The 25,619-nt window shown below is 44.4% G+C and overlaps 1 protein-coding gene across 1 annotated transcript in view; it reads left to right on the top strand.

Annotated features, from left to right (window-relative positions):
• The first annotated feature begins 551 nt into the window (after window positions 1–551).
• pigs (phosphatidylinositol glycan anchor biosynthesis, class S) overlaps window positions 552–25,619 on the top strand; it is a 50,979-nt gene continuing 25,911 nt past the window's right edge. The window contains exons 1-6 of the mRNA XM_043718089.2: window positions 552–615; window positions 6,778–6,917; window positions 12,495–12,609; window positions 13,678–13,767; window positions 21,961–22,287; window positions 22,886–23,028. Coding sequence (XP_043574024.2) covers window positions 579–615; window positions 6,778–6,917; window positions 12,495–12,609; window positions 13,678–13,767; window positions 21,961–22,287; window positions 22,886–23,028 — 852 coding nt within the window. The 5' untranslated portion in view covers window positions 552–578. The remainder of the gene's footprint in view (window positions 616–6,777; window positions 6,918–12,494; window positions 12,610–13,677; window positions 13,768–21,960; window positions 22,288–22,885; window positions 23,029–25,619) is intronic.

The raw sequence follows: 25,619 nt of genomic DNA, 5'->3' as shown, positions 1-25,619 counted from the left end.
GTTAACATACAGACTTGTATATACAAATGATTCAGTCTGATCTCTGTATGTAAAGGCATGCAATTAGTACATACGAATGGTATCACCAACTGTACAGATATCAAAATATTTTTATGAATACCGACCACCCTGATATTTTGCACAGGGGAACGGTTAGCGGAGTTGGCTGGATGGCTGATTTACAATGCATGGCTCAATACCTGTACCACTATTCTGGTGAAGCCACGATTTGGAGGAGTCGGTGTTGGACTGAGGTGGACAAAGTTAAAATTCAGACAGCACACGGTTATAATCCAACAGGTTCATTTGGAAGCACCAGCTTTCAAAGCACTTTTTCTTCCTCAGGACAACGACCAGCACGTGCGTCGGCCACCACGACGCGGGAAATTTGAAGGGAGAGGCCCGGATGTTGCCGCCAACCGACGCTGAGCGCTCGCGCCCTGACCTCCGGAAGCTGTCACTCATTCCGCCTACTCACCCGACGCCTGGTGGATGAGCAGGTCCGTCACGATGCGTTCCATTGGTGGATGTCCTGTCACTCAGACAGTACTTCCGTTGTCAGGGGAGCTCGAGGCAAGATGGCGACGGTGGTGGCAATGACAGCAGCGGCAGAAGGTGCGAGACGGTGTGTGTGGAATGGGAGCTGGGCATTGTTTTATCCCCCCCAATCACGCGTATCCTTTTCCAGCAACACATCTTCATCATCTGCAGTCCTCACTTTCTCCTATCCTGTTATTAACCAAAGCTCAGGCGCGGGCATCTTTCTGTTTGTGTAATGTGACCATTTTCCATCAGGACTAACCGCAGCAATATCTGAAGCGAATGACGGGTGAGGAGATCCCCCACCGCGTCCAGTGTCTTCAGTGAACCTTTATCCAGTGCTATCAGCTCTTCTCTCCTGTTTCACATCCTCCATGAGTAATAACACCCTATCTGCTCTTGAGGACCTTTAAAGTCCTCAGGATTCAACATCGAATTTATTTTTCTTAGAGCAGGAACACCTTATTGCCCTCTCCACTCCACGCCCCAGGTCCTGTCATGACATGGAACATACCTTGTTCAAATCCTACTTGGGACCCTCCACAGCCCTTTCTCCAGTATTGATGATATTGTTAGTGCTGCTTTCCTCTCATTTGGAATTGGAAAAATGTATCAATTTTCCTTTCGATTTCTCCCTTCACACGGTCCATCTCTGTTTCCATTTCTGGATTAAAAATCACACAAAGAAGCAGAGGTGCTCTGAAAGCTCATGCTTCCAAATAAACCTGTTGGACTATAAATTGGTGCTGTGTGATTTTCAACTTTGTCCATTTCTCCCACAGAATAAGAAAAGTTATGAGAATGAGGGTGTTGCTGGCTAGGCCAGCATTTCTGGCTCATCCCTAATTGTGCTGACAGCAGTTAATAGTCAACCACATTGCAGTGGGCCAGTAGTCACATATAGGCCAGATAAGGATTGTAGTTTCCATCCCTAAAGGAAGTTAGTGAACCATTTGGGTTTTTCCCCATCAAGCAACAATGGACAGCATCAGACTCTTAATTCCAAACTTTTATTGAATTCAAATGATGGAGATGTTTGGTATGCTTTCCTTTATTGGTCAGGGTACTGAGTATAGAAGTTGGGAGGTCATGCTGTAGCTGTACAGGACATTGGTGAGGCTCCTTTTGGAATATTGCATGCAGTTCTGGTCTCTTTCCTACCAGAAGGATAATGTGAAACTTGAAAGGGTTCAGAAAGGTTTACAAGGTCGTTGCCAGGGTTGGAGGATTTGAGCTATATTGAGGGGCTGAATAGGCTGGGGATGTTTTCCCTGGCGTGTCAGAGGCTGAGGGGTGACCTTATCGAGGTTTATAAAATCATGAGGGGTATGGATAGGATAAATAGACAAAGTCTTTTCCCTGGGGTTGGGGAGTCTAGAACTAGAGGGCATAGGTTTAGGGTGAGAGGGGTAAGCTATAAAAGAAACCTATGGGGTAACGTTTTCACACAGAGGGTGGTACGGGTATGAATGAGGTACCAGAGGAAGTGTTGGAGGCTAGTACAATTGCAACATCTAAAAGGCATTTGGATGAGTACATGAATAGGAAGGGTTTGGAGGGATATGGGCCGGGTCGTGGCAAGTGGGACAAGATTAGGTTGGGATATCTGGTCGGCATAGAAAGTTGGACCGAAGGGTCTGTTTCCATGCTGTACATCTCTATGACCGCCATCTGCCTTGGTGGGTTTCCAACTCTGGTTCCTATAACATTATTCCTGGGTTTCTGCATCAACAGTCTAATGATAATGCCACTATGTCATCACCTTCCCCTATACATCTGTACATCCTCACATCCAGCTTCCTGTAAGGATGTCGTCCCCATTCTCTCAGTTTCTCAGTCTTGTCACATCTGTTCTAATGATGCCACCTTCTGTTGGGACGGCCTCAGAAATGCCTATCCTTTTCTTTAATTGTGTATACACTGCCACAATGGTCGATAGGGCACTTAGCCCTCTTTGACCTATCTCCCAAATTTCTGCTTTCCCTTCCTTCCAACAATAATGATCAGGCTCCCTGGTGCTCACTTACCATCTAACCATATATGCATCTAAAAGGACTGTAAGCCTCCATTTATGTCACCTTCAACAAGATGCCACAACCAGATACATTCCCCTTTCCTCTATTTTGCAGGAATCATTCCTTCTGAGGCACTCTAGTATACTCCTCCATTCCCATAGCATCTTCCCATACAATTGTTTGTCTGTTTACCTCCTCCCTCCTCACAATCCAAGGCCCAGGGCATACCTTCCAGGTGAAGCAGCTATTTATCTGTACTTCATTAAATCTAATTGCTGTTTTCACTGTTCACAATGTTGAGAAGATGCAATGCAGACTGGGTGACTGCTTTGCAGAGCGGCTATCTATCTGCAAAAATGACGTGAGTTTCCAGTTGCCTGCCACTTCAGCACACCACCATGTTTCCTTGCCAACACTTCTGTCACGCACCTATTGTGTTCCAGTGAGCCTTAGTGCAAGTTTGAGAAACAATATCTCATTTTATGCTTGGGGACCAGAAGCCTCTAAGTTTGGGAGAAGATTTGTAGCTCAGGTGCTCGTTGTAGTGGTTCTGTTCACAGAAGCGCTTCACAGGAGGCTCCCAAGCACTGAGGATGTCACCTAGACAGGGAACGAAACAACTGCAACACAAATTCCCAGCTCGGTGAACAGAACCACAACAGCCTCTAAGATTCAACATCAAATTTGATAACTTTGTAGCCTGATTCAATCTTTCTGTATTTTTAATCCACCCCACGCCTGGCCCTGTTAATGACATAATTGCTTTTTAGGAGTCACCCATTCTCATACTGTGAGGTTGCATGAATTACATTCAGCACAGCTCACTCATTTTCTCAATCTTAACTCTTCTCACGTATTCAGCTTTTCCTCTACCTGATCTGTTATCTGTAATCTCCTTGTTTACCTATTCCTTTTAAATTCTCTTTCAGTGCTGTCTCCACCAATCTGCTCACCTTGCATTGAGTCATAGTTATACAGCACAAAACAGACCCTTCAATCCAACCAGTCTGTTCTGATCATAATCCCAAACTAAACACCCACCTGCACTTGGCTCCTATCCCTCCAAACGTTTCTTATTCATGACTTTTCAGCAGAACTGTATCCTCATCTACCACTTCCTCTGGAAGTTCATTCCACACACGAACCTCTGTCAAAAAAATTGCCCTGCTGTTTTGTTAAAATCTTTCTCCTCTCAAAAATATAGCTAGGCGAAAGTGAGTACTGCAAATGCTGGAGATTAGAGTTGAGAGTGTTGAGCTGGAAAAGCACAGCAGATCAGGCAGCATCCGAGGAGCAGGAAAATTGATGGTTTTTTTGCTCCTCGGATACTGCCTGACCTGTTGTGCTTTTTCAGCACTACACTATTGATTTAAAAATATAGCTCCAATCTTGAAATCCCCCCCACCCTAGGGCAAAGAACTTACCATTCACTTTATCTGTACTGTTTTGAACTTAAAGGTGTGTACTGTACCTTTGAGAGAGAGAGAGAGAGAAAGAATGCTGTTCTGAACTGAGAGCTTACAAGTATACATGACTAGATAGCAATCCAAGATTGCACTGAAAAATTGAAAATATGTAACATTTGGCTGTGCAATGGATACCTGAGTTTTGTTTAAAGATCTAGGACACTAATCACCAAGTGTTTAAATCTGCTGGATCTTTCGTACCCCAAATTGGTTCAGATCTGTCTAAACCTGTCCAAATCCCAGATAAACCTCCAATCTGTTATGTCACGGAGGCGAACCCTCTGTTAATTAAACCAAAAACCCAGAAAAGCTTGCCTCGCCACATAATCTGTTAAACTACGACTGACAGAACTCCCAGGTTCCACTATTTAAAGAAAATAACATCAATTTATTTTTTAACTCTAAAAGTGAGCATTAAACAACAACTATTAACAACTCTAAGCCCCACTTATTCTTAACTGCTTATTATCCGCTTCCAATTCTATAACAATGTGCTGTTCCATTTAAGAGTTATTAAAATTACATCAACTTAATTTTCAAAATCTCTCAGTTGTTGTCTTTGTTTGTCTTCATTCTTCTGGCTGAGCATCTCCCTGGGTCGTCATCTCTTTTTACTGCGTGTATGTTTCACATGAATAGATAATGTTTCCTAATTTCTTGAAGTGCAAGATGTTAGATGGGCAATTCGCTCTTTCTACGGCAGTTGCTCTCTAATCAATTTGCAGAATGTTGGCATTCTTATACACCCAACATCAGATCATCTCATTGGTTTGTTGTTGGCAAAACAGTAAATCCGAACTCGTTTGGGTTTTAGTGTCCTGGGGCATAATTTAAACAGTTTAGTTAAATTTGAATTGTTGTCAAAACAGCAGTCAAAACTCAGGTATTCATTTCACAGCAAAATTTTGGATATTTTCCACTCTGGGACTGCCATCCAGGCATAACGCAGGTACTAAGAGTCATAGAGATGTACAGCACGGAGACAGACCCTTCAATCCAACTTGCCCATGCCGACCAGCTATCTCATCCCAATCTAGTCCCACCTGCCAGCACCTGGCCCATATCCCTCCAAACCCCTCCGATTCATATACCCATCTGGATGCCTTTTAGCCTCCACCACTTCCTCTGGCAACTCATTAAGCTTGCAGTTCAGGACAGCATTCTTTTTCTCTTAAAGGTACAGTAATCACCTACAACTTCATAACAATATCCCTCACAATTTTATAAACTTCTATAAAGGCATCCCTGAACCTCCTAAACACCCCAACTTCAACTTCAGCATAAATGCCACTTTTCCTAGCTACTAACCATTCTGATGAAGAGTTACTGGACCCAGTGTTAACTCTGTTTCCTTCCAGCAGATCCTGCCAGACCTGTTGAGTTTCTCCAGCAATTTCTGTCATGACATGTCATTTTTTTTAGCACAGTCACCACTTGAAGCTCCAATTATCACCTGCAGTCATTTTTTCTATAGCGCGATGGTCATGTTCTTGTGCACCCTACTCTATACACAATAATTGCGCAATACAAATAACAGTGTTGGTGATGTGGTCGTGCTATAGCCAACACACATTTTAAAAGTTTGCGCTTTAGAAACAGAATCCCCATTTGTCAATTGCGTTACAGCAAATTTGCATTGGTGAAATGCATGATATAGCAGAATGACCTATATCTAGTTTTCTTCACAAACAAAGAAATTGCTGGTGAATCTCTGCAGGTCTGGCAGCATGTGTGGAGAGAGGTATAGAGTTAATATTTCAAGTCTGATAGACTTCAGAATTTTTCTTAATTTCAGATTTCCAGTGTGCAGCTTTTATTATAGCTGTTTAAGCTATTGTGGCTCCTGATTATGGGATGTAACGAGATTTGTTGGCTTTGCTCATATTTTAACCAATAGGACAGCATTTGTCCTTTACTGATTGGCTGCTCACGAGAGTAGTCTCAAGTATTATCGTGTGCAGTTTCAACTCACTGCTCAGTGCTGCCCCATAATAAGAACAGCAGTAGTCTGTAGCACAAATACAGCCATTTGATAAGATTATGACTGACCTTTGACCTTAACTTTATACCTGCACAGTTCCCAAACTTGGCGTTTCCCCTGAAGCCCAAAAATCCATTAACATGTATCTTGACTATATTCAATGATCTAGCTTCTGCTGTCAGAAGTAGAGTGTTCCAAATATCCAGTGCTCTCTGAATGAAGAAATTCCTACTTATCTCAGTCTTAATTATCAAACCCTCATTCTGAGACTCTGCCTTCTAGTTCTAGACTTTCCAGCCAAAGGACATAATCTTTCACTGTTCATCCCGTTAAGCTCCTCAGCATTTTTGTTCATTTCAATCAGATCATCTCTAATTCTGCTAAAATCTGGAGCATAGAACTAATCTTCTGAACCTGTCATAGCACAACCCACTCACTGCAGAAATTAATGCAATGTACCTTTGTTGAAACAACAGTAGATTATGTATTAATTTCAAATGGCTTTGTGAAACATGGGCAAAGCTGACGTTATGTTCAATTCTCAAGGATTTGCAGATGGGGCCTCATATATATCCTCAGGTGGAGTAAACCTAAAGGGATTTTATCCTCAGTAATTATCTCAACCTTAGCATTGAAGGATAGTTGAGAAATTTCAGTTTGCAAATTTTCTTTTATTCTTGCTAAGACTTGCTCTGGAAAATAATGGTACTTTGTAGTTAATGTTTTCTGACTCAAGTGCTGAGATTAGCGACTCTCAAGCTGTTTGTTTCCCCAGAAAAGTCCCGAGGAAAGTACTCAGCCAGCTGCATCACTGTGATTGTGGTATTGGTTGGCCTGCCTCTTTGGTGGAAGACAACAGAGACATATCGTGCCTCGCTGCCTTACAGTCAGATCAGTGAACTAGATATTCTCTTGGTAAGTGATTCAATGGCAGTACGTTGGGCTTTGTCATATTGTAAGATGTGAATGTGCAGTTTCCTGACAAGGCACTGATGAACGTCCACCAATATTCAGTGGATAGCATCCTCGTCTCTGAATCAAAAGGTTCTGGGTTCAAGTCATAATCCAGAAACTTGGTGTACTCTCAGGGAGTGCTGTATGTTAAAGGTGCTGTTTATCAGATGAGGACTTGTCTTTACTTTATAAGATTCCAATACAGTATGTTGAAGATGAGCAACTGAGATTTTCTTGGTGCCACGGCCAATATTTCTCTTCATTGATGCCTCTTTAAAAACAGATTATTATCCTTATTGTTTTGCTGTGTGTGCAAGCTTGATGTGAATAAATTAGCCACTACACCCTGAGCCAGGAACCCTGAGGTATATATCAGAGGTAGCTCCCCATGTTCAGGCCTTTTTTGTGGGGATGGGGGCGTCTCCTGGTTAGGAGCAGCACTGGGGCCTGTGATTTCTTTACCTGGTCTTGGTGGATACATATAAAAGATACTTAGTTGACTTTAAAACTGTGTCATATTCTGTGCTACGAAAGATGTTTTTGAAATATGTCTTTTTACCTTTCTCTGGTTAATGGCATGTGCCTGAATTGTGCTTGGGGCACTGGATGTGACCCCATTTGCTATACAATACTGGGAACTGATAGTGAAGGTGCTTATTTGCAGACATTAAAGGTGAGCTCTGCTTGTTGCAATTCCACTTGCCTCATCGTAGCTTTTCCAGTTGGCATCTAGATTATGAATGGAAAGCAGCCATTAGGATGATTGGCGCGTGTTTGAACTGGCTTGAAGAATGGCTCTGGCACTGTGACCAGAATTATTTACACAACTATAATTGGAATTATTAGACCAATTACACCTGCTGTTATCATAGGTGTGCATTATTGAAAATACTTTTAGTTTATGGAACATGTATGCATAATGTGAAAGATTGCCTTGACCTTTGCAACTTTGAATCATTGAGTGCAAACATAAGGAGGTCAGTCAGGAAGGGCTGTGGAAAATGAGCTTTCCTTTCTACATTTATGCCTTCAGGATGTATCATCGTCAAACTGAACCTTGTTCTTACTCAATCTTTACACACAACTTCCATCAGAAAGCAATCAACTTGTTACTTTTTCTCTCATGACCCTGATGGTAATCAAGTCCCATTATTCCACAAGCTGTCACAAATATATAAATGACCAAATCAGTCACTAAAAGTTTATAGAGAACACTACAGTACTGCATAAGCCCTTCAGCCCTCTATGTTGTGCCGGCCTTTTATCCTACTCTAAGATCAGACAACCTACATACCCTTCCTTGGATTATATTCTATGTGCCAATCCAACAGATGCTTAAATGTCCCTGACTCTGCTATCACTGCTGGCAGTGCATTCCACACACCCAGCATTCTGAGTAAAGAACCTATTTCTGACATCTCCCCTAAACCTTCCTCCAGTTACCAAAATTATGCCCCCTCATGGTAGACATTTCCACCATGGGAAAAAGTCTCTGTCCATTCTATCTATGCCTCTCATCATCTTCGATGTCTCGATCAAGTCACCTTTCATCCTTCTTCGCTCTAGTAAGGAAAGCCCTTGCTCCCTTAACCTTTCTTCATAACACATGCCCTCCAGTCCAGGCAGCACCCTGGTAAATCTGCACCCTCTCTAAAGCTTCCACATCTTTCCTATAATGAGCTGACCAGAGCTGCAGCATAAGCTTGCAGTTCTTAAACTCAATCCCCTGCTAATGAAAGCTGACACACCATACCCCATCTTTGGGGTGGCAACTTTGAGGGATCTAAGAATATGGACCCCAAGATCACTCTGTCCCTTCACACTGCCAAGAATCCTGCCTTTAATCCTGTATTCTGCATTCAAATTCAACCTTCCAAAGTGAACTACTTCACACTTTTCCAGGTTGAACTTCATATGCCACTTATCAGCCCAGTTCTGTATCATGTCAATGTCTCGTTGCAACCTATAATAGCTCTCCACACTATCCAAAACTCCACCAATCTTTGTGTCATTGGCAAACATTTCCTCATCCAGGCTGAATACTTTCCATCTACTACCACCTTCTGTCTTCTATGGGTCAGCCAATTCTGTATCCAGACAGGCTTCCCTGTATACCATGCTTCCTTACTTTCAGAAAGAGACTACTATGGTGAACGTTATCAAATGCCTTGCTGAAATCCATGTACACCACATCCACTGCTCTACCTTCATCAACATGTTTTGTTACATCCTCAAAGAGTTCAATAAGGTTTGTGAGGCATGACCTGTCCCTCTCAAAGCCATGCTGACTATCCCTCATCAAATTATGATTTTCCAATAATCATAAATCCTGTCTCTCAGAATCCTCTCCAGTGCTTTGCCCCCCACTGACGCAAGACTGACTGGTCTATGATCCCCTAGATTAACCCTATTCCCTTTCTTGAAGAAAGGAATAACATTTGCCACCCTCCAGTCATTGGGCATTACTCCAGTGGACAGTGAGGACGCAAAGATCATCGCTGAAGACACAGCAATGTTTTCCATCGCTTCCTGTAGTAACCTAGGGTGTATCCCATAAGGATAGATGGGTGTATCACATCAGGAACCCTTTCTGGACACACCTGACAAAAACTGCTCCATCCAAACTATTTGAACTAAATACGTTCCAATCAATATTAGGGAAATTAAAGTCCCTCCTGACAATGACCCTGTTATTTCTGCACCATTCCAAAATCTGCCTCCCAATCTGCTCCTCTGTGCCTCTGTTGCTATTGGGGAGCCAGTAGAAAACGCCTAAATAAAGTGACTGCCCCTTTCCTGTTTCTGACTTCCACCCATACTGATTCTGTAGGACGATCTCCCTTTCTGCAGCTGAGATGCTATCCCTGATTAGCAATGTCACTCCTCCACCTCTTTTACCTCTGTTCCCCACCCTAACAATTCCTTGTGAAACATCCGAACCCGAGAACATCCAACAGCCATTTCTGTGTTATCTATGGCCACAGCATCATAGTTCCAAGTACTCTTATTCCTGATTCTCCTTGCATTAAAATATACACACTTCAACCCATCACATTTGACTGCACCTTTGTCCTATCAAATACCTATCCCTTCTCACAGACTCTCTGCACGCTGTATTTGGCTGTTTACTGCCTACTCCATCATCTGATCTGCAGCTCATATTCCCACCCCCCGCCAATCTAGTTTAAACCTTCCTCAAAGCTCTTGCAAACCTCCCCTCCAGTTCTTGTACAGGTCCCACCCTCCCCAGAAGGTATCCCAACGATCCACATATCTGAAACGCCGTCCTACACCAGCCCCTGCATCCGTGTGTTCATCTGCACTCGCTCTCCAGTCCTAGCCTCACTGGCACATGGCACCGATAGCATTCCTGAGATCACTACTCTGCTCGTCTTGCCTTCTAGCTTCCAACCTAACTCCTTATATTCTCTTTTCAGGTCCCTCATCTCTTTCCCTACCTATGTCATTGATGCCGATGTGTACCACGACCTCTGGCTGCTCTCCCTTCCCCTTAAGAATCCTGTATTCTCGATCCAAGACATCCCTGACCCTAGCATCCAGGAGGCAACACACCATCCAGGCGTCTTGCTCACGACTGCAGAATCTTCTGTTTGTTCCTCTCACCATTGAATCGCCTATCACTATTGCACTTCCCTTCTTCCCCCCCCTTCCCTTCTGAGCCACAGAGCCAGGTTCAGTGCCAGAAACCTGGCCGCTGTGGCTTTCCCCGGTAGATCGTTGCCCCCAACAGCATCCAAAATGGTATACTTATTATTGAAGGGAATGGCCACAGTGGGTCCCTATACTGTCTGCATATTCCATTTCGCCCCTCCTGATGGTTACCCAGCTACCTTTAATTTAGGTGTGCCTACCTCGCTATAACTCCTCTCTACTACTCCCTCAGCCTCCCGAATGATCTGAAGTTCATCCAGCTCCAGCTCCCATTCCCTAACGTGGTCTGTGAAGACTGGAGTTGAATGCACTTCTTGCAGGCGAAGTCAGCAGGGACGTCAGTGGTGACTCTGACCTCCCACATGCTGCAAGAAGAGCAAGTAACTGCCCTAGCCTCCTTCCTCTCTGCTCTAAATTATCAAGAGAAATTGAATAAATTGGCCATAGCCCACATATTGATTTTTCCTAACTTTGACTGCTGTCAAGGACAAAAGAAACTCATAAGATTTCATCAATAAACCAAAAATAGAAATTTATTTATTGTAAACAAATTTAACCTTTAATAAGTGGCAAACCAAATTTTTAACTTGTAATATTCAAACTTAAATTAAAGATAAAGTCACCGTAGTTTTAGAGGACAATAGGGCTGCTCTCTCATTAGAGAGAGAGAGAGAGAGAGAAAATTAGTGGTTAAACATGAGGGAGACCATACCTTGGATGAGGAGAGAAGCTAAGAACAAGAGTCCTTCACAGTATCTCCTTATATTCTCTTTTCAGGTCCCTCATCCCTTTCCCTACCTATGTCATTGATGCCGATGTGTACCACGACCTCTGGCTGCTCTGGCAAACAATCTGTCCAGCCAATCGAAATTGCTGATTCCCTAAAGACCCCTTTAAACCCAAGCACTGACACATTAATTCAAAAATAGAACAGACAAGATAAACAGCTGTGCAGGTATATCATAGGTAGAAAACTTAAACCAAAAGGAACAAGTTCTTTGAATCAAGAGTCCAAACTACAAGGGTGGAACAAGCTGACTTTCTCACAGCTCTTTCGGTTTTTGGCAATGTTTGTTGTCACATAGTTGTTACATTTTCGTTGACTGTAGTGTAATAGAAGATTTGGTAAGTTGGACCTAGGTCGTTGATTAAGTTAGTTTTTTTTTGTAGAGTCCCAGAGAAAGAGAGACCCATGTATGCTTACAAACTTTCTGGAGTTCTGAGTCAACTTCCTTCTTAGGTCTGTTACAAACTAGTTTCAAATCAAAGGCACTTGGTGCTAGCTTGTCTCTGTCAAGTATTGAATCCAGCTTCTCCAAAAGATTCTCCTCAGCATACAGATGGTCAGTGCAGAGGGTCAAACCTGATATTTTCTAAGCATAAGTCAGGATGCAACCATGCAATACGTGCATGTACTTAATATGGCAGTTAGTGTTCCTAACTGCTGTGCCACTGGGTAATGTGATAGAAAATTAAACTCTCTTCTGTCTGATGTCAACCTCCGTGCAGTGTAATGAAAGTCCTTTCTGTGTGGCAAGGTGTTTTAGTCCTTAAGGAGCACCATCTGAAGAGGCTACATTTCGGATCAGATGCTAAGCCAAGGCCTCACTATCAGTTCAAGTAGATGTAGAACACACCATAGTATTATTCAAGTCAGATCAGAAGGAGTTCTCCCCAACATCCTGGTCAAAGTTGATGTGATTTCAATTTGTGGGATCTTCCTGTGTATATATTGACAGCAGTGTTTTCCTACATTACAAAAGGGGCTGTACAAGTGGAGGATTGTACTTTTTTCTACAGGCTATCAAGTTAAGTTGTCCACATCCTTAGATTTTGTTTAATGGAACCTTGTGACTTCTTTTGCAGCTTGACATTAGTGTACCAGTGGAGGTGGTCTTCACAAGAGGCACATTGACCGCAGAACAACAGAAAAGGCTGCTGCCACAGACTCAGTTTAGCCAGAAACTGAATCAGCTGGATGGTGAGTAAATACAACAGTAAACTTAAAATGGTGGCTTCTCATTTTATATGCTGATTGCGATAGTGCTGATGTTTGAACAAGTAAAGAAATGTTTGTCTCCACACCAATATGTTATCCTTTTCATATTATTGTGCTGTGCAAATAAGAAGATAATCAACTTTGATTTCCTCGTTTGTGCTGAGGTTAATTGATCACAGTAAGATACAGTAATAAAGCATAACGGTTGATATTTTTAAAATTCACTTATGGGACATAGGTGTTGCTGACTGGCCAGCATTTATTACCCATCTCTAGATGCCTTTGAACTGATTGGCTTGTTAGTCCATTTCAGAGGACAGTGGAGAGTCAACCACATTGATGTGGATCTGGAGTCAGATCTGTAGGCCAGACCAGGTGAGGATGGCAGATTTCCTTCCTTGAAGGACATTAGTGAACTAGGTGGGATTTTTCTGGCAATCAACAATGGTTTCATGGTGAACAGTATATTCTTAATTCCAGATTTTTATTGAATGCAAATTCAACCGCCTGTCATGGCAGGATTCGAACCCAGGTCCCCAGAATGTTAGCAGAGTTTCTGGATTAATAGAGTAGCGATTATACTACTAGGCCATCAGTTCCCCCAGGATCTTGGTGTCTGTCAAGGGTTTTGCCCCATATCACCATCCAGTAATTCCTGGTTAGGATGTGCACATGTTTGCTCTTCAAGTGGTGATAGCCACAGACTCAGCAGTGTGATCTCTGTTGAAACTCACTTGTAAACTCAAAGCTAAGACTAGTCAGCAACTGTTTTCACTGGGAATGCTGAGGATTATTAGAGAGAAAACATGAACAAAATAAATGTAAAGAGATTCTATTTTATACTATTGGCGCTAAAAATCCGTTTGTACTGTTCTCCCACATGTTAGTATATAGTTAACGTAGTGCTCCCTGTGGGTCACTACGATCAATTCATAAATTGAACCTGAACATTAAGATTGGCAATTGTGTTGCTAAATCACTGTCTAGTCAGCTTTGCTTCTTGTACAAATTCTGTTTCAAGTTTAAATCCTTGTACTGTTTCTCTCTCAGGTAAAACAGGCTTCAAGTATAGGTATGAGAAGACATATAGAGCTGCTACCGGTATTGAACAAGATGCAATAATGGGTGAAAATGTGGAAGGTAAAAAATTGCTGCTGCATGCCTTTTCTATATTGAATTTACTTCTGTCTCTATCTGTTGCACTTGCCTCAATGCCAAGTGAATCCTGTTTGTTTACATGGATACTGAGAGGATGAATTGAAGATTAAAAGTCCGAGTTACAACTGTGGATAGGCCAGCTGCAGTCAGTTGTTGGAAGATCTTTGGGAGTGATTTAGGGAGATGACTGGTGTCTCTGACAATAAGCCTTTCCCCACTGAGCTGATGTTGTGGTTTACATTGATTAAGATTTAAGAACTTGTGACCAGAACTGTCCATCATCATGTGAGGCCTATCCTAAACCTTAAAAGTATTGTGAGGACCCACTTTCAGGGTCTGTATTATCTTTGTCATTCTGATCTCATTTCACCAAGCTTGCTTTCGAGCACTGGTCTGGGAAGTATATTGCAGCATTGAAACCCTCCATCTGCCTATATAATACAGCTGTTTATTCCCTGGTTTCTTAGAACATAGAACAATACGGCACAGAACAGGCCCTTCGGCCCATGATGTTGTGCCGAACTTTGTCCTAGCTTAAGTACCTATCCATGTACCTATCCAATTGCCGCTTAAAGGTCACCAATGATTCTGACTCTGCCACTCCCACAGGCAGCGCATTCCATGCCCCCACCACTCTCTGGGTAAAGAACCTACCCCTGACATCCCCCCATACCTTCCACCCTTCACCTTAAATTTATGTCCCCTTGTAACACTCTGTTGTACCCGGGGAAAAAGTCTCTGACTGTCTACTCTATCTATTCCTGTGATCATCTTATAAACCTCTATCAAGTCACCCCTCATCCTTTGCCGTTCCAATGAGAAAAGGCCTAGCACTCTCAACTTATCATCGTACGACCTATTCTCCATTCCAGGCAACATCCTGGTAAATCTCCTCTGCACCCTCTCCAAAGCTTCCACATCTTTCCTAAAGTGAGGCGACCAAAACTGCACACAGTACTCCAAATGTGGCCTTACCAAGGTCCTGTACAGCTGCAACATCACCTCACGACTCTTGAATTCAATCCCTCTGCTAATGAATGCTAATACACCATAGGCCTTCTTACAAGCTCTATCCACCTGAGTGGCAACTTTCAAAGAGCTATGAACATAGACCCCAAGATCCCTCTGCTCCTCCACCTTACTAAGAACCCTACCATTAGCCCTGTATTCCGCATTCTTATTTGTCCTTCCAAAATGGACAACCTCACACTTGACAGGGTTGAACTCCATCTGCCACTCCTCAGCCCAGCTCTGCATCATATCTAAGTCCCTTTGCAGCCGACAACAGCCCTCCTCACTATCCACAACTCCACCAATCTTCGTATCATCTGCAAATTTACTGACCCACCCTTCGACTCCCTCTTCCAAGTTATTAATAAAAATTACAAACAGCAGAGAACCCAGAACTGACCCCTGCAGAACTCCACTTGTAACTGGGTTCCAGGCTGAATATTTACCATCTACCACCACTCTCTGACTTCGACCGGTTAGCCAGTTCTCTATCCAACTGGCCAAATTTCCCACTATCCCATGCCTCCTGACTTTCCGCATAAGCCTACCATGGGGAACCTTATCAAATGCCTTACTAAAATCCATGTACACTACATCCACTGCTCTACCCTCATCCACATGTTTGGTCACCTCAAAGAATTCAATAAGACTTGTAAGGCAAGACCTACCCCTCACAAATCCGTGCTGGCTGTGCCTAATCAAACAGTGTCTTTCCAGATGCTCATAAATCCTATCCCTCAGTACCCTTTCCATTACTTTGCCTACCACTGAAGTAAGACTAACTGGCCTGTAGTTCCCGGAGTTATCCCTATTCCCTTTTTTGAACAGGGGCACAGCATTCGCCACTCTCCAGTCCCCTGGCACCACCCCGTTGACAGTGAAGACGAAAAGATCATTGCCAACGGCTCTGCAATTTCCTCTCTTGCTTCCCACATAATCCTAGTATATATCCCGTCAGGCCCGGGGGACTTGTCTATCCTCAAGTTGTTCAAAATGCCCAACACATCTTCCTTCCTAACAAGTATCTCCTCTAGTTTACCAGTCTGTTTCATACTCTCCTCTTCAACAATACGGTCCCTCTCATTTGTAAATACTGAAGAAAAGTACTCATTCAAGACCTCTCCTATCTCTTCCGACTCAATACACAGTCTCCCACTATTGTCCTTGATCGGACCTACCCTCATTCTCATCATTCTCATGTTTCTCACATACGCATAAAAGGCCTTGGGGTTATCCTTGATCCTACCTGCCAAAGATTTTTCATGCCCTCTCTTAGCTCTCCTAATCCCTTTCTTCAACTCCCTCCTGGCTATCCTGTATTCCTCCAACACTCTGTCTGAACCTTGTTTCCTCAACCTTATGTAAGCCTCCTTCTTCCTCTTTACTAGACATTCAACCTCCCTCGTCAACCAAGGTTCCCTCATACGACCATCTCTTTCCTGCCTGACAGGTACATGCATATCAAGGACACATCGTATCTGTTCCTTGAAAAAGTTCCACAATTCAATGACATTCTTCCCTGACAGCCTATGCTCCCAACTTATGCTCCTCAGATCCTGTCTTGCAGCATCGTATTTACCCTTCCCCCAATTGTAAAACCTACCCTGTTGCACGCACCTATCTCTCTCCATAACCAAGCTGAAAGTCACAGAATTGTGGTCACCATCACCAAAATGCTCACCCACTAACAAGCCCATCACTTGTCCTGGTTCGTTACCGAGTACCAAATCCAATATGGCCTCCCCTCTGGTCGGACAATCTACATACTGAGTTAGAAAAGCTTCCTGGACACACTGCACAAACACCGCCCCGTCCAATCTACTTGATCTAAAGAGTTTCCAATCAATATTTGGGAAGTTGAAATCGCCCATGACTAATATCCTGTGGCTTCTGCATCTTTCCAAAATCTGTTTCCCAATCTGTTTCTCCATATCTCTGCTGCTATTGGGGGCCTATAGTAAACACCCAACAAGGTGACTGCTCCTTTCCTATTTCTGACTTCAACCCATGCTACCTCCAAAGGCAGATCCCCCTCGCACTGCCTTTCTGCAGCCATTATACCATTTCTAATTACCAAAGTCACACCCCCTCCTTTTTTACCATCCTCCCTAATCTTACTGAAACATTTGTAACCAGGATATTGGTGCCCTTCTCCCTCTTTCCCTTCTGAGCCTCAGAGCCGGACCTCGTGCCAGAGACCCAGTCACTGCAGCTTACCCCTGCTCGGCCGTCCCCCCCCAACAGTATCCAAAGCAGTATACTTATTGTTGAGGGGAATGACCACAGGGGAATCCCTGCACTGCCTGCTTCCTCCCCTTTCCACCTCTAACTGTTACCCAGCTACCTCTGTTCTCTGGTGTAACTATGTTCCTGGAGCTTCTATCTATCACCTTCTCAGCCTCTCGAATAATCCTCAGTTCATCCAACTCCAGCTCCAGTTCCCTAACGTGGTCTGTGAGGAGCTGGAGCTGGCTGCACTTCCTGCAGATGAAGTCGGCAGGAGCATCGGTGGTCACCCCTACCTCAAACATCCTGCAAGAGGAACATTCCACTGCCTGCGCTGCTATAACTCTACACTTAGTCTCCAAAACAAGAACACTGAGTAGCTTACCTTTTTTTTAGGTTAGAGGAGGAGGGAGGGTGGGAGACACTACACGTGTAGTGTCTCGGGTTCCTTCTCCACTCAAATAACAATCACTTACCTTCCCAACCGGCTTTGCGCTCCGACTTCACTTCCACCCAGCTCCCGCCGCTCTCTGCTGCAAAAAAAAATGAAAACCAATAGTTTCAGTCTTCCTAATATTTATTTGGAGGAAATTTCTGCTCGTCCCTTATTGGCTAGTTGAGGGGACCATGGAAGAAATAGTGATATTGTGTTGTCAGCTTATATAAGGAATCTGTTTTGGGTGACATGACTGAGGGCTATTATGCGTTTAAAAAGGTAGAAGGAGCCCCAGGATACACCCTTAGCAACTCCAGAGAGAACAGAGCAAAAAGAACCTGACCAGGTATCAACCTACATGAATCTCATTTAAATATCATCCGTTGTGCACGCTGATTTTCACTGGCTCTTTGTCTGACTACATCAATTTCCAAATCCTTATCCTTTATTTTAAATCCTGGTATGGCCTCATCCTTCCCAATTTCTGTAGTTCCCCCAAACCTTTAAGCCTTTGAGATCTCTCTGTTTTTCTAATTCTGCCTCTTGAGTATCCCTGATTTTAATAACAATGTCATTAGCAGTGTGCTTTCAGCTGCCATGACTTTAAGCACTGGATTCCCTCCCTATCATTGTTCTCTTTTTGAGATGATCCTTTAAACCTTTGATAATCTGGGCTTGATTTCTCATGCTGTGGCTTGTTACAAATATTTCATTTATATTGCTCTTGTTAAGCACTTTGGGATTTCAAAGTTTGTGAAAAGATTTGTAGCTTGGGTGCTCGTTGTTGTGGTTCTGTTCGCCGAGCTGGGAATTGTCAAAACGGATACCCGCTCAATTTCATCAACCGATGCCTAAGGGAAAGACAACGGAACGAGGACATGCCACAATCCAAAGGACTAGCCACACTACCATACATCAAGAGCATTTCCGAACTGGCAGCCAGACTACTGCGACCACTAGGACTCATAACAGCACACAAACCAACAGCCACTCTCAGACAACAACTCACCAGAACGAAGGACCCAATACCCAGCATGAGCAAAACCAATGTAGTGTACAAAATCTCATGCAAGGACTGCACAAAACACTACATAGGACAAACAGGAAGACAGCTAACGATCCGCATCCATGAACACCAACTAGCCACAAAACAACACGACCAGCTATCCTTAGTAGCCACACACGCAGATGACAAGCAACATGAATTCGACTGGGACAACACTACTATTATAGGACAAGCCAAACAGAACAGCCAGGGAATTCCTAGAGGCATGGCACTCATCCACAGATTCAATCAATAAGCACATCGATCTGGACCCAATATACCGGCCACAGCAACGGACAGCTGGAACTGACAACCGGAAGCGACAGATTCAAACCACTACAAATGCCGGAGGAAAGATCACAGAAGCGCTTCACAGGAGGCTCCCAAGCACTGAGGATGTCACCTGGACAGGGGACGAAACATCTGCAACACAAATTCCCAGCTCGGCAAACAGAACCACAACAACTTTTGGGATTTATTTTAAGTATGTTGAAAAATGTAATTTGTTGTATAATATTGTGGAAGATCAAAATAAAATCTCCTTGAAAGGATGTTTCTTCCACCACCATTGCATTTTCCATCTCCACCTTTGTTCCAACCCACCTACTGCCAACCTTCTTTCTGTGTCTTTACGCCTGGATATTGCACTATTCCAATGTTCTCTTGGCTAATTTATCCTCCAGGTGAAAGTGAGGACTGCAGATGCTGGGGATCAGAGCTTAAAAATGTGTTGCTGGAAAAGCGCAGCAGGTCAGGCAGCATCAAAGGAGAAGGAGAATCGACGTTTTGGGCATAAGCCCTTCTCCAGGAATGAGGAGGGTGTGTCAAGCAGGCTAAAATAAAAGGTAGGGAGGAGGAACTTGGGGGAGGGACGTTGGGAAAGCGATAGGTGGAAGGAGGTTAAGGTGAGGGTGATAGGCTGGAGAGGGGGTGGGGGCGGAGAGGTTGGGAAGAAGATTGCAGGTCAAGAAGGCGGTGCTGAGTCTGAGGGTTGGGACTGAGAAAAGATGGGGGGGGGGGGATGAGGAAGCTGGAGAAATCTGCATTCATCCCTTGTGGTTGGAGGGTTCCTAGGCGGAAGATGAGTCGCTCTTCCTCCAGGCGTCGTCTTGCCATGATCTGGCGATGGAGGAGGCCAAGGACCTGCATGTCCTTGGTGGAGTGGGAGGGGGAATTAAAGTGTTCAGCCACGGGGCTGTTGGGGTTGATTGGTCCGGGTGTCCCAGAGGTGTTCTCTGAAACATTCCGCAAGTAGGCGGCCTGTCTCCCCAATATATAGGAAGCCACATCGGGTGCAGCGGATGCAGTAAATGATGTGTGTGGAGGTGCAGGTGAATTTCTGATGGATATTGAAGGATCCCTTGGGGCCTTGGAGGGAAGTGAAGGGGGAGGTGTGGGTGCAAGTTTTACATTTTTTGCGGTTGCAGGGGAAGGTGCCGGGAGTGGAGGTTGGGTTGGTGGAGGGTGTGGATCTGACAAGGGAGTCGCGAGGGAGTTGTCTTTCCAGAATGCTGATAGGGGTGGGGAGGGAAATATATCCTTGGTGGTGGGGTCCGTTTGGAGGTGGCAGAAATGAGGAAGGATGATCCAATGTATCTGGAGGTTGGAGGGGTGGTAGGTGAGGACTAGTGGGGTTCTGTCCTGGTGGCGATTGGAGGGGCGGGGTTCAAGGGCGGAGGAACGGGAAGTGGAGGAGATGCGGTGGACAGCATTGTCAACCACTAGTCCTCACCTACCACCCCACCAACCTCCAGATACATCGGATCATCCTTCCTCATTTCCGCCACCTCTAAACGAGACCATGGCAACGCGACGCCTGGAGGAAGAGCGACTCATCTTCTGCCTAGGAACCCTCCAACCACGAGGGTTGAATGCAGATTTCTCCAGCTTTCTCATTTCCCCGCCCCCCCCCACCTTATCTCAGTCCCAACCCTCAGACTCAGCACCGCCTTCTTGACCTGCAGTCTTCTTCCCGACCTCTCTGCCCCCACCCCCTCTCTGGCCTATCACCCTCACCTTAACCTCCTTCCACCCATCGCATTCCCAACGTCCCTCCCCCAAGTCCCTCCTCACTACCTTTTATCTTAGCCTGCTTGGCACACCCTCCTCATTCCTGAAGAAGGGCTTATGCCCAAAACGTCGATTCTCCTTTGATGCTGCCTGACCTGCTGTGCTTTTCCAGCAACACATTTTTAAGCTCTAATTTATCCTCCATCCTACATAGATGTAATCAAAAACTTTGATGCTGGTATGTCTCCTGCTCACTCATCACCCCTGTGCATCCTGACTTACTTTGACTCCTAGCTACCACATGCTGCAAATTTCGATCTCCCATCCTCTGAAGTGCCTTTGATCTAAATAATAGTTGTCGATGTTAAAATCTCTTTCTGGCCTTATCCCTCTGTATCACTGTGATCTCTACAAATTTCTAGTGCAGGAAATCGGGTTAATTAGATCCAGGATTGGTTGAAGGGTGTTTTTGTGACTGGAAGCCTGGGTCTGTTGAGATTCCACAGTGTTCAGTGACGGGGCTCTTGATGTTTGTGGTGTGTATAATGATTTAGACATGAATGTAGGCGGGTTGGTCAGTGAGGTCGTGGGTAATGCAAATATTGGTGGGTGGTAATAGTGAGGAGGATAACCTTAGATTACGGGCATCTGAAAAGAGAAACTACTGGATCAAGATTCATTTAGGGTTTAGCTGAAACTTTAAGCTGTTACCTTAATCTCAACTGTTGTTTTGTAATTTGAACTCCTATTAGTCCAGGCCTGTATAAATTAACCACTTATTCCGCAGTGCAAACTTAGAGAAGTGTTGTCTGCAGCCCGGGAAATACATGTAGTCCACCTGTACTTTAGCTTCTACTAAACATTAATCAACTACTCCATCTTGGTCAGCTCAGCTGATTGCTCACAAATCTTCATTTTAGTTGTGCAATAGTTATGAATTGGTTCTGTTCTTTTTGTTTTCTCATCCATCCCAGCTCCTCTTTCTTGAAGGAGATGCATTTCTATGAAGCACAGTCCTTGGACTTGAAACTCCTTTAAACATGCTAAGTTGCTCACTTGAGAATCAAAAACAGGCAATATGACTGTAGGGGAGGGGCATCACCTGAAGGTGACTATTAAAATTCTTCCAAGATTGTGATTCATAATGAGAGTGGCAGCCTGATTCGACTTTTCTCTATCTCTCTCTTGGGGGATTTCTCTCTCAAGATTTCTTAATTTTTTTTTCTTTATCCCTATTTCTCTTGCTTTCTTTATTTTACAGGGCTAACTCTTATTATTTTTCCTGTCCAACCTGCAATCTGCTTATTCAAAAGAGCAGATTAGATATTAAGACTGCCATGTTCTTCTTCGTAGGGCTCTGTTTTGAAAAGTCTTTTTCTGACTGTGTCATTCATCTTAAAAGTAGAGATTCCCTTTCTAATCTAAATCCTTCTCTCTTCTGTTTCAGTGACTGTTGTCACGCTGTCCCGAGTTTATGAGAGCTTGATAGGATCTGTGGTGATATACGTTGTGCCTGCTGATTCCCAGCTTTTTCCGCAAGAGGTCACTGTTTACATTGGGAAACACAGGGCTGCCTTTCTGCGCTCACCTGTGACTAGATCTCATACTGTGGCGGAGGTACTTCAGGACATTGACGACTATGTGGAAGATATCCTGCAAACAATGTCCTTCACTGATGACATGGTGGTTGCAGCATTGTCTAGTCGCTTTCCTTCAGGAACATTTGGCACTGACATCTTCACAGACAGCATGACAGCTTTTAAATCTAGTCTTGGTAAGAATTTTCCCTTTTGTATTGTTTGGTGCTCTGCTTCTCTTCCTATCTCTCCTGAAGTTATGTACTGTCATTGGAAGATAGTTTTATTGTTTGTAACCATGCTCTAGTATCTTGCCTGAGAACGTAATCAGTAGATTTGAGCATAGACACAATGAGAGCAATTTTAAAGTCTTGTGAGATGAACTAACTGTGGAATTCAATGCTGGATGTAAATCCTGCCCAATATTACTCTTTATTTCATATTTTGTAACGTGGTGTTGCACCTAATCCTGTTAGCTTATTAATTGGTAAGTCGGGTTAAAACTCCCCCAGTATCTTAACAAGGACTTTATATTTATTTCAAAACTTGGTGTAGAGGAGCATTCTGCAAATCGCAGCATTGCTGCATGTATGTTAATCTTGGCTCTGAGAATTGCCCTGCCCTCATCTGTTAAATAATTGCAATGTTCTTCATATTAAATAATAAACAGACCAGGTTTATCAATTAGTGCATAAAGCAGTATTAAATACCCTCAATACCACAATCAGTGTTTGTTTCAATGATGCACATTAGTTTCCATTTTGATGAGCTGTACTCTTTTCAATCTCCATGTAGGATATGAAATCACTTTCAGTTTGTTGAATCCTGATCCCAAATCCCACAACACTTGTTGGGACATTGAACAAGCAGTGAATAATTATGTGCAACCCTTCCTGGACAAGATGTCAGTATTCGCTAACTTTTCTGTTGACTCTCAGGTAAGGTTGAGTTGAAAAGATTGTTTCTTAAACTGAAAGAACTGGGCAGAAGAATGAATCCCTTTCACCAGGACACCATCAAGTGTAAAATAATTAGAGAAGGAAAATAAAATAAATCAACAGGAAAGAGAATTTTACACAGTGCCTCTCAAGATCAGAACACCCTAAAGCTCACTTGTAGTGAAAGGTTGCAGCCAATTTGCATACAGCACATTGCCACAAGTAGTATTGACGCAGGTGACTAGATTATCTGTTTGATGTGTTGGTTGAGGGATTCCTGTTGGCCAGGATACCAAGGAAACTAACCTGTTATGTGAAGTAATGCTGTGGAACCTGTTACATCCACCTGGGCAGAACCTCAACTAGCATCCCATCCTGAAGACTTTAGACCACAGAAAGTCCAGCACTTACTTAGGACTGATCTGCTGACAGGACAACACTCCTTAAGTATCATCCATCCAATAATGTTGCTCTCTGTCAGTTCAGCAATCCTTCTATACTGACTCTCCTATAGTGCAGTGCTCCCTAAATATTTATCTTGGACAGTTAACCTCAACCAAATATTGCAGACTGGCATATTCCAAGGTTCAGGGGTATGTGCTGGGGGACACAGGAAAGCTTGGGGCAGCTGCCAAAGTAGAATAGAGAAAGTTTATCATCTAAGTTCTTTCTGCCAAAATACAACAAGGGTCCATGCAGTTATCAGATCCTCTCTTTGTCTCAATGTATAAAAATAGTATCCTGCATGAGTAGGAAATGCCTTTGGTTTTTTAACTCCAGGAACTTCAAATTCCAGTGTTTTTGTTCTTTATATGCAAAGTCTGTACAGAACTACTTTAGGTACAATGGGACTGACCCATTGTCTCAGCATGTCCCTGCCCCACTGAACTCATTTCTACCTACCTCGACCTGTCTTATCCCCCCTAGTCCAGGAGCTCCCCACATATGTTCGAGACACCACCCACGCCCTCCACCTCCTCCAAGGCTACCGTTTCCCCGGCCCCCAATGCCTCATCTCACCATGGATATCCAGTCCCTCTACACCTCCATCCGCCATGACCAGGGCCTCCAAGCCCTCCATTTCTTCATCTCCCGACGTCCCCAACAGTATCCTTCCACTGACACACTCATTCATCTGGCCGAACTGGTCCTCACCCTTGACAATTTCTCCTTTGAATCCTCCCACTTCCTTCAGTCCAAAGGGGTAGCCATGGGCACCCGCATGGGCCCCAGCTATGCCTGTCTCTTTGTTGGCTACGTAGAACAGTCCATCTTCTGTAATTAGACGGGCACCACTCCCCACCTCTTCCTCCGCTACATTGATGACTGCATTGGCGCCACCTCGTGCTCCCGCGAGGTGGTTGAGCAATTCATCAACTTCACCTATACATTCCACCTGACCTTAAATTTACCTGGACCATCTTTGACACCTCCCTCCCTTTCCTGGACCTCTCCATCTCTATTAATGACGACCAACTTGACACCGACTCCCACAGCTACCTGGATTACACCTCTTCCCACCCTACCTCCCCTATTCCCAATTCCTCCGCCTCCGCCGTATCTGCTCCCAGGAGGACCAGTTCCACCACAGAATACACCAGATGACCTCCTCTTTTAGAGACCGCAATTTCCCTTCCCACGTGGTTAAAGATGGCCTCCAAAGCATCTCGTCCACATCCCGCGCCTCTGCCCTCAGACCCCACCCCTCCAACAGTAACAAGGACAGAACCCCCCTGGTGCTCACCTTCCACCCTATCAACCTTCGCATAAACCAAATCATCCGCTGACATTTCCGCCATCTCCAAACAAACCCCATCACCAGGGATATATTTCCCTCCCCACTCCTTTCCGCCTTCCGCAAAGACCGTTCCCTTCATGTCTACCTGGTCAGGTCCACGCCCCCCAACAACCCACCCTCCTGTCCTGGCAACTTCCCCTGCCACCGCAGGAATTGCAAAACCTGCGCCCACACCTCCCCTCTCACTTCCATCCAAGGCCCTAAAGGAGCCTTCCACATACATCAAAGTTTTACCTGCACATCCACCAATATCATTTATTATATCCGTTGCTCCCAATGCGGTCTCCTCTACATTGGGGAGACTGGACGCCTCCTAGCAGAGCCCTTTAGGGAACATCTCTGGGACACCCGCGCCAATCAACCACACCGCCCTGTGGCCCAACATTTCAATTCCCTCTCCCACTCAGCCGAGGACATGGAGGTCCTGGGCCTCCTTCACCGCCGCTCCCTCACCACCCAACGCCTGGAGGAAGAACGCCTCATCTTCCGCCTTGGAATACTTCACCCCCAGTGCATCAATGTGGACTTCACCAGTTTCCTCATTTTCCCTTCCCCCACCTCATCCCAGCTCCAAACTTCCAGCTGAGCACTGTCCCCATGACTTGTCTTACCTGCTTATCTTTCTTTCCACCTATCCACTCCACCCTCCTCCCTGACCTATCACCTTCATCCCCTCTCCGACTCACCTATTGTACTCTATGCTACTTTCTCCCCACCCCCACCTTCACCCTCGCCCTCACCCTCACCCTCCTCTCATTTATCTTTCCACCCTTCAGGCACTCTGCCTGTATTC

This window comes from Chiloscyllium plagiosum, unplaced genomic scaffold (genome assembly GCF_037043375.1).
Source record: "Chiloscyllium plagiosum isolate Xiang-an unplaced genomic scaffold, Cpla_swu_hap1 HiC_scaffold_31, whole genome shotgun sequence".
NCBI classification, from domain to species: Eukaryota; Metazoa; Chordata; class Chondrichthyes; order Orectolobiformes; family Hemiscylliidae; genus Chiloscyllium; species Chiloscyllium plagiosum.
This window is presented reverse-complemented; position numbering and strand designations above follow the sequence as displayed.